This window comes from Metarhizium album (genome assembly GCF_000804445.1).
Source record: "Metarhizium album ARSEF 1941 chromosome Unknown scaffold_1, whole genome shotgun sequence".
NCBI lineage: Eukaryota > Fungi > Ascomycota > Sordariomycetes > Hypocreales > Clavicipitaceae > Metarhizium > Metarhizium album.
In genome coordinates this window covers 351,236-360,309 of record NW_024467575.1, presented here as the reverse complement: position 1 = coordinate 360,309, position 9,074 = coordinate 351,236, and the positions used below count along the sequence as shown (strand labels likewise).

Genomic DNA, 9,074 nt, shown 5'->3' with positions numbered 1-9,074 from the left:
GGGCGAGCGATCACGGCCGCGACGATAATCGTCTCTACTATTCGACCTGCTACGAGGCGAGAATGAACGCCTTCGTGATTGTCGACCCGGGCTTCTGGAGCGTCGGCGGGGGGATCGGGACCTCTCTCGCTTCGCCCAGTTAGCACAAAGGCTATCATAAACAGTTGGGATGCGTGACAAATGGACAACAACGACTGAATGATGCCATGGTACGTTTTTATGTCCGTGGAAGTTGGCCACATAAGAAGCATATCGCCCTTGCAGGCGTAAACGTTCGGGGGCCTTTTCGGGTCCCCAAACATACCGGCACTGCGGAGACGATCTCTTGAAGGCGTGCGGGTGCTACCAAGCACGCGCAAAGAAGAGACTCAATGCGCCGAGTTCTGCTTGGGCCAGCGTTTGGTGATGGGAAGTCGATAGGAGAAGAGGTCAAACAGAGGCAAGAACAGAGGGATTGAGGGGTAAAGGCAGGCACGATAAAAAATGGAATGAGAGAGCCAAAGAGTCACTTACTGGTCGATAGGTATCGCCTGAATCAGCTATGCAAGAGACTTAGATATTTTAACAGACAGTATTCCTGGGGAAGATGAGATGGAGAGAAGACGATAGCCGGGAATCAAGATCGAAACAAAGCACAGAGAGTAGTGAAAGAATAGTGTGGGGTTTGTACCAGAGAGAACAGTCCTGGGCGGGAAGTAAGCAGGACCAGAAACATGCAGGTAGGCGGGCTTGTGATAATGCAGTGTATGGGGAAAAGGCCAGCAGAACAGGAGGTTGTTTTGTGCCGGTGTGTATCTTGGTGTGGATGATGGTGAACACGTTACAGTACGCAAGACGAGAGATCACATCGACTGTGATGGGTGATGGTGATGTATGCGAGGCGTGCCGTGTACAGCCGATGGGCGACAAGGCTGAGTAACTGAGGGTCTGCCTGGGGCGAGCAAAGACGTAGCGCTTCGCAACAGTGTGCCTCTGTGGGTAATAAACGAGACGACACCAGACAGGCTACGGCCAGAGGAATAGGTATTTGGCACCCAAACGTGGCAGGCAGGTCGTGGACGGCGATAAAAAGCGAGTACCGCTTTGGACGGGGTAGGGGAAAAGAGGGCGGGCAGATAGCCGTCGACACACGTACGGCAACTTTAGAGCGGACCATCGAAGTACATACCCATGACCAAAGTCTAAGCGTCTGGTTGTTCACAACGAGGCTCTGTGCCCAAAGCTCGGTGAAAAGCGAGCGGGTGTCTCAACAGAGGGAGGGTAGGTCAAGCCTGGCCTGGTTGCGGTTGTGGTTGCCGTTGCCGTTGCGGACACTGAGCGGGAATATGACGAAAGGCGGAGGAGTACTGTGGTGAGGAGAAGACGCTACAGTCAGCAAACAACCGAGTTGCGCATGAATGCAAGATGGATGCAGCAAAAGTCGGAATCGGGATGGTGGTGGCGCGACGGTTGAAGGGGGGGTGGGAGGACGATGGGGTAAAGCTTGCCAGAAGTGCAGAGCAAGTTGGCGAGAAAGAAAAGACGCGCCTCGAGCTCCAACGAAGGGGGGAATCAGGCAGCGAATGGGATTGCAAAGGAGCAAAGTGACAAGGGGGTCAAGCTGCAAGCTACCCTACCTCAGGTACGGAAGTACAAAGCTTGGCCTCGAATCAATCCACTTGGGCAAGCAAGAAAAAGGATTGGAAAGCAGAGGAGGGATCGATGATGGCGCCGGGGCTGGGCTGGCTGGCTGGGCGAGGAATGTTGTTGAGTCTGGTCTGGTCTGTCTGTCTGTCTGGTCATCAATCCTCGAGGATTGTGCAGAATTTGGAACCAAACCAAGTCTGAGGGAGGTGCGACCTCCAAGTGGGCAACGGGGGCTGGGCTAATAACCGCGTACCGATCCGGTCGGGAACAAATGCACGTTGCTGCCGACGGGAGACAAGGCAGAAAAGGCGTGGCTGAGACTTGCAGGCCCTGTTGAGCGAGGTCGCGAGTGCAATTGACGGGGGAAAAATGAGAGCAGGATACTCGGTACTCCGTACATACTTCATATCAAGGACCAAGGCCTGGTGGGAGTCTAGACTCTAGAGCGCCACGGAGAAACCCGCCCCCGGGGGGGGAGGCAGGCCTCAGCAGTAAGTACTTACCTAAGTACCTAGGTAATTACTTAAGTAGGAATACCGGTGCGGGCAATACGAAGACAGTGAATCTTCTAGTATATAGGTACCTACTTGTACCCAAGTACCTAGATACGGTACTTACCTAGGTAAGTAAGTAAATATACTTAAGTAGGTACTTGGTACACTGTTCCTTGGACAAGCTTGATTGTGCTCGTCTCCACGGTCGTTTTTTTTGGTCTCGGAACTTTCAAGGGGCACAAACTACTTGAGTACTTCCTATCTCAGTACTTAGTACTTAGTTAGTCTCCCTGAGCATGTTCTTACTCCATCTCATCCTCAAACGCCTTCGGTACCTGATATTCGAAAGAAAAGTTTGGTGCCTGCCAGTGCTCCATAGTACGTCAAGTATAGCGATAGATGCCCTGTGGCGAAACATGACGGTGTATCAGACACGGTGGTCAGACGCCCAGATATTCAAGTACACAACACAACTACACGTAGTGAGTACTTGAGCAAGTACTTGAGTAGAATTGACCTTCTAGGCACCCAAGTACACAGGCACACCTACCCAAGTAGTACTTAGGTGGTAGTAAATACTTCACGACCCATCTCGGGATTTGTTGGGAGCTGTCCAGTTGTCCGGTGGATGACCGAGTACGGTATTGATTGGGACACAGAGGCACACGACCCCACAGTAGCAGAGAGAACAGCTCAAACTAAACTAAATTTCATTGCGACGTAATCGGTGACCGGAGGCCAGAAACAGGACAAAGACAGCCCCTTCAACATTGCGAAATGCGCCGAGAATGGTTCCAATATAAGTTCTCTTCTGAGATTAGTTATTGCTGCTTCGCTCGCCATGAGCACAGAGCACAGAGCATATTATCTACAACCACCGAGCATCTCTGTACCTAACCACATTTGAGCTCCCGAAAGGACGGTAATGAGGCCTAGCAGAATAAAATAGAATCGTAGCATTGAATTCTGTAGACATCTGTGGTCACCCGCGCTGAACGATGTTAGCCTCAAGCATAAGTACCTAGGTAGTTAAGTTCTTATGTAGGTAGGGTACTAAGTACGGAGTAGTCTATCTGCGTTGGCAGCCCACTTCCATTCGTGTGGCCATGACGTGGAACATAAAGCAGCACAGCGCAGGCTCACCTGCCACGATTTGCCATATATGTCATCGGGCCAATTTCAGACATCGAGACACAGAAGCAGAAACAAGGCTACATATTGCATGCCCCTGCCTGAAATAGGTTTCCTCTTTTTTTCCCATCGTGCGTGATTTTCTTGCACAATCAAAGGGCGCCATCGGAACCACGCAAACAATGCCGACGCGACCGGTCTTGTTCCGCATCGCACGACTAGCGCATACACCTCGAAACGCCTGCTTTGTCCGAGCCAACTTCCACTCATACGAGCATCCTCCCTCAGCGAATTCGTTTGGCGATGTGGAAAATGCTATTCTTTCAGCAGCCTATCAGCATGTACCGGAACACGGCTTCTCTCACCGTGCCTTGAGCCTCGGGGCGCGCGATGCTGGTTACCTCGACATCAGCCCTAGCGCCTTGTCGGATGGCGTATTCAGCCTAATACGTTTTCACCTCGTCCGCCAGCGCTTAGACCTCGCCAATAAAAGCAGACAATTGTTTGATACGAGCGAAGACAATATTTCGGGCCAGGGGGTTGGATTCAAGATAGCTGCATTGGCGTGGGCCAGACTCGCGGCAAACAAGGACATTATCCACAAGTGGCAAGAGGTATGATTCTCTCACCTTGACCTAACACGCTCTTTCCTTGGCAAATTTCCTTCTCGCTGCGCAATTATGTTTAAACTAAGGATATAACTGCAAGGCACTCGCGGTAATGGCCCAACCGAGCTACGTTCCAGCTTCTTTGAAGGAACTTGCCATGCTCTCGGACGAGATGTGGTATCTAGCTGGCGACAGAGCGGTGGATTCTTCCTGGTACACCAAAAGAGCCTCACTCTCTCTGGTACTTAGTTCGACCGAGCTGTTCATGACGAACGACAGGTCGCCAGGCTTTGTTGATACACGCAAATTCTTGGACAGGAGGCTAGAAGAAGTGATTACTGTGGGAGGTTTCGTTCGAGCCCTGGGGACTTGGAGTAGCTTCACAATGAATGCAGGTGTGAACGTATTGAGAAGCAAAGGCATGAGGGTATGATGTAAAAAAAATTCCTCTTCCATCTTCTGACTTGCATCTGTTATCGTTTTATATATAGGCCGATTCTATACTGTACAACATCTGTTGAAAGACTACTGGTTTACGCAGTCATCTATCTGCATGCCCCTGGTGCGGCTTTTCTATCCTCTTGTCAATTCTCGCAGTGAGATCGCATCACCGCGGGCAAATACTAGTCCAGAAATGCAACTGTCAGACAACTCAACGGAATCAGGAGCAATGAAAGAGCTCAGTTAGACCAGCGTGCGCTGTCGAGGGTCCGTCAACCTTTGATGCTGTGGTTAGTTCTTATGCTCCTCAATTTGCAGCTGTAGTGAAGTACATACCGAATAATTTTGACGTCCCTGTCAAGCCTGGCTCGTCCCTCAATGGCATTTGGCGTGATCAATATATATTGCCGTGACACAGATCGACGGGCCGCATCCACCTGTCGTGTCGTGCACAAGTTAGCTTCGCTATTGTTAGATTCTTCGGGGAAGCCCCAGAAACAGAGATAGAGGAGAGAGCCAACTCACCAACATGTTAGTACTGATAGCTCTGTTTACGTTGTCCATAAAAACATCGAATTCGTCCAGGCACCGGATAGGGGAGCCAATCGCTTCCCAGACTGACAAGAGCATGCAAATTGAAGAGAAAGACTTCTCACCGCCAGATAGTGTCTTGGTATTTCGGCCTGCAGAGCTTTTTCTGGTTTCGTCTGGCTCGATGTGAATGGTAACCTTTCGTCCTCGATGATCGAGGTCAATGTTACCTCGAAATCCACGTTCACTAAGGAGATAGTTAAACTGAATTCGTATGCGAGCGCTGATTTGTCTTTGAAACTGCCGCCATAAGTGAAGCCGCTGCTCGATGGCACGTTTCACTAACATTATCGTTTCGTCAACATCTTGCGTCTGTTTCAAAACACTTTCATACTTTATACTGGCTTCGTTGGCACGATCATAAATTTCTTGATCGGATGCTCCAATCCGAGCCTCGCGTTGTTTCAGTTGTTCTTGGATTTTGTCGTACTTCTTCTCTAAACTTTGGTAATCCTCGCCTTCAGGGATATGTACACGACCAGGCGCTACTCCTTCTGCTTGTCGAAGGAAATCCCGGACTTGTTCGGCCTTTTCGTCACGTTTCAATTCTGCCCGATGTAGCTCAAATCGCTCTATGTCGACTCGTTCGAACGCATCGTTTTTCTTAGAGACAGCTATTTTCCTCATTGAATCAAGGCTGTGAATCTTCGCATCTGCTTTGCTGACCCGACCTTGAAAGTCTTTTTGCTCGTTCCGAGCTGCACCGAGCTTCTTTTTAGCTTCCTCGGCTTTGGCGTTGAGTTCCCGCTTTGATAGTTTAAGACTGCCATATTGATTGCCAAGTTGAGTTTCTTCCGTACGCTTGGCATTAAGCTCAGACCGCAGCAAATCGAGACGATCGTCCACCCCTTCAAAATTGTCCAGCTCCTCTGCTGTTTTCTCCATGTCAGCCTGAGTTCGACGAAGCTCGTTTTCAAACGCCTTGATGTTGTTTCTATTCTTTTCCAACACCTGCTTCGCTTTTTGTAAAGCTTGTGTAGCATGTCGTTCCTCTGCATTCAAGTCCCTCAGCTCGAGTCCGAGTTGCTTTAAATTCTCTTTTTGAATGGCTAGTTGCCGAGCAGCGTCGGACTGCATTCGTGGTCTCCTGCCCGATGGGATCACGGGGCTGGTGCCTATTGTACCAGCTCGATGAGTGATTCGCAAACCCTGCCCCCTTTTCCCTTTTCCATCGTGAAAGCATATGCAGGCAGCCACGTTCTGTGGAGGTCCATTGTCAATCATAATGGCCTCAGCCTGTACTCGGTCCTTGATGAGGATGACTTTTTCAATCTGGTTATTGATGATTAACTGCGACCGAACCAGTTCATCATCGAATTCCAGAACCCGCAAGATTGTATCATATTCATCGGCAGGTTCTTGGGATCTCGTGTCAATCTGCCCTGCGTACGCAATGTATACTGGGGGAAGCCTTTTGATGTTAGACTGACGAATCAGACTTGACAAACGAGATTGGTCCCTTTTGCTCCTCACGACAAAAGCATTCAGAGCGTCGCCTAGTGTCTTCTCCAGGATACCAGACCATTCTGGCTTAAGCAACTTGATGTGGGCACCGAGAGGCCCTAGAGGCTTGCTGCTAAAACCAGAATCTGCTGCAACAATTCGGACAAGTTGTGTGATGTCGCGGTCAAACCCGTCATAGATGGACCCCGTACTCTTCTCAAGCTCCCTGACCCCTTGTTCCGCGGCCACAATGTCCCTGCGTTTTTGTTCCTTAAGTTGCTGGTGTTTATTGATGGTCTGCTCGGCCTCGGCAATCTTGGATTGGAAGCTTGGAAGCTGATGAGTGTTATCTTCGATCTGGCGATTCAGTTCTGCCTCACGGGCTTGTGCTCTGTCAAGTTCAGCTTCCTTTTCCACCCTAGCGGATCCAGACGACGCGACGAGTCTTTCCTCCTCTTCTCGAATTTTTGTCTCGTATGACTCAATTTCAGCCTTGACCGCCTTGAGCCTTGTGAAGGCATCTCGTTCCTCAAGGTGCAGCTCTGTCAAGTCTTTCTTTGCGCCAGTGAATACGCTTTCTGCAAACGTGATGGACTCCTCGATAGTACCGTATTCGTCCTCCAGTGCGTTTCGTGTTGCCTTTGCATGCTCAAGCCTCTCAAGGATATCATCCAGAGCGCTTGTTAACTTGGCACAGTTCTCTTCCAGTTCTAGAATCCTTTGCTTTCGTTCTTCCAACTCGGCACCTTGGCGCTCGAGCGCTTGTTCCTGTTCAACAACCTGTGACCAGACGACTTGATGACGGTAGTGTCGAGCCCTCTCTCGTAGGCTGTTATTCTTTTGTACAGTCTCTGCTAACCTTTGGGCGTCCTCCATCTCCTTTTTGACATGGGCAATCGTCTCGCTCAAATCGTCTCGCAGGACGATTGTTCTATCCAATGTATCCTGTGACATTTTGTAATCGTTGTCAAGCTGTTCTAGTTGGACACCGGAGACGAAATATTTGTATTTCTGAGCCGGAGTAGCAGAGTTGAGAAATTGTCTGGCATTGTCTTGAGAAAGCACAGTCAGTGGGTTGCCCATTTGAAGTGCATACCACTCGGATATCTCGTCCACTTCTTGCTTCTTGGTAGATATAATACGGCCTTGTGCATTTTTGATCTTGAAACCACTACTTCCAGACTTGGAAAAATGACGCTCAACAAGAATGGAATCCCCGTATAGATCATGCTGGAAGGCGTCCGAACCAGCATTCTTTATTTTGACAACGAGGCTGCCATGATCTTGACCTTCCTTTACAAATGACTTCAAGCTGCCTCCTCTATTAGTGTCGCTTGCCTTGCCTCCAAGGCAGAGAGTCAGTGCTGTCAGGACTGCGCTCTTGCCGCTGCCATTTTCGCCAACAATGAAGTTGATCAGGGGGCCAAGCTCCACATGCAATCGCTCATGGCACATAAAGTTATAACAGGTAATGCTCTCGATAATACCGCTTTCCGCTGCCATATTTTGACCAACACTGGTGGGGCGCTGTTTAAGTTTCTGTGTGGCTTGAAGATCATCTTTCTCTGTGTTTTCCAGATGTTTAAACCCGGCGTCACGCATAATTTCGTACTGCGTTTGGGGCGGGGAGTTGGGTATGTCGGTGTCATTTTGGGCGTCGTCTTTTTCTTCCTCTTCTTCTTCTTCTTCTTCTTCTTCTTCTTCTTCTTCTTCTCCGTCCCCGTCTCCGTCTTCTTCTCCTTCGGAACTTGATTCGTCATCGGGAGCTTTTCTTCTCGAAGTGCCATCATTGGTGGCTACGAGCGACACTCGACGCCTCTTCGTCTGTACATGGTATTTCAGCACATGAGTTCGCTTCGCTTAAGTAAAACAATAGGTCTCTTACCGTTTGGACATCAGTAGCCGGCGAATAGCCACGCTCATGAATGCCCAGAGCTCCACCCATGTCCTCCCTATCTACAGCCGTCCTCGTACGCTTCAACGGCGCCATTGTGACAAGCTGTGGCTTCCCGTAAACGCTCAACAATGATTGTTCACTCAGTGGATGTGTACTTATAGAAAGAGGGCGAGCTGTGTTGAAGAGTGGATGTCAAAAATAACGTTGGCAATGCATCGCTTTCCGTCATTTTAAATGCCAACAGGCGTAGCCGTGTCCTCAGCGCCAATAAAAAAGTGACGCGACTAACGTGTCAAACCGCGTGGCGGGGCAAATACATAAGCAATTAACGTGCCGCCCCATAATATTGTCAGACCTCTATTTTTGTTATACCTATAATAATACAATTAATATAAGAGCTCTTTTTTAATAATTAATAACTCTATTAAATTAAGCTCTTTTAACTCTAAATTTATATTATAGTAGTCTTTATTAATATTACTTATAAAAATAAAATTAAAGCTATTATTAAAGATATTTATTTTAGCTTTTTAAAAGTTTAAGTAGCTTAAAATTATAGTTTTTTTTAAATAACTTTTTATAACTAACTTTATAGTTATTAACTAATTAAAAAAGCTAAAGTAAGCTTTTAGTAATTATTATAAAGATAAAAGAAAGACTTAATAAATTAAATTTTATTTTAAGAAAAAGCTAATTAGCTACTTAGCTATTTAATTACTCTAGATAGCTATAAAGCTATATACTAGTATATCTACTTTTTATATTAAACTTAGAAAACTCTCTAACTAAGAAGAAAAACTCTATCTACTGCTATTTTTACTTTCTAAGCTAGCTGTAATTCTA

General features: G+C 48.0%; 2 protein-coding genes across 2 annotated transcripts; one reads left to right on the top strand and one right to left on the bottom strand.

Moving 5' to 3' along the window:
• Window positions 1–3,433: 3,433 nt before the first annotated feature.
• Window positions 3,434–3,871, top strand: MAM_00101 (ubiquinone biosynthesis protein COQ9 precursor; the record flags this gene model as incomplete). The annotated part of the gene is made up of 1 exon (XM_040818901.1): window positions 3,434–3,871. The coding sequence occupies one exon, from the start codon at window positions 3,434–3,436 to the stop codon at window positions 3,869–3,871; it is 438 nt and encodes a 145-aa protein (XP_040682165.1).
• Window positions 3,872–4,543: 672 nt separating this feature from the next.
• Window positions 4,544–8,324, bottom strand: MAM_00100 (RecF/RecN/SMC; the record flags this gene model as incomplete). Its single annotated transcript, XM_040818900.1, has 4 exons — window positions 4,544–4,577; window positions 4,637–4,737; window positions 4,826–8,158; window positions 8,220–8,324. The coding sequence occupies 4 exons, from the start codon at window positions 8,322–8,324 to the stop codon at window positions 4,544–4,546; spliced, it is 3,573 nt and encodes a 1,190-aa protein (XP_040682164.1).
• Window positions 8,325–9,074: the final 750 nt, after the last annotated feature.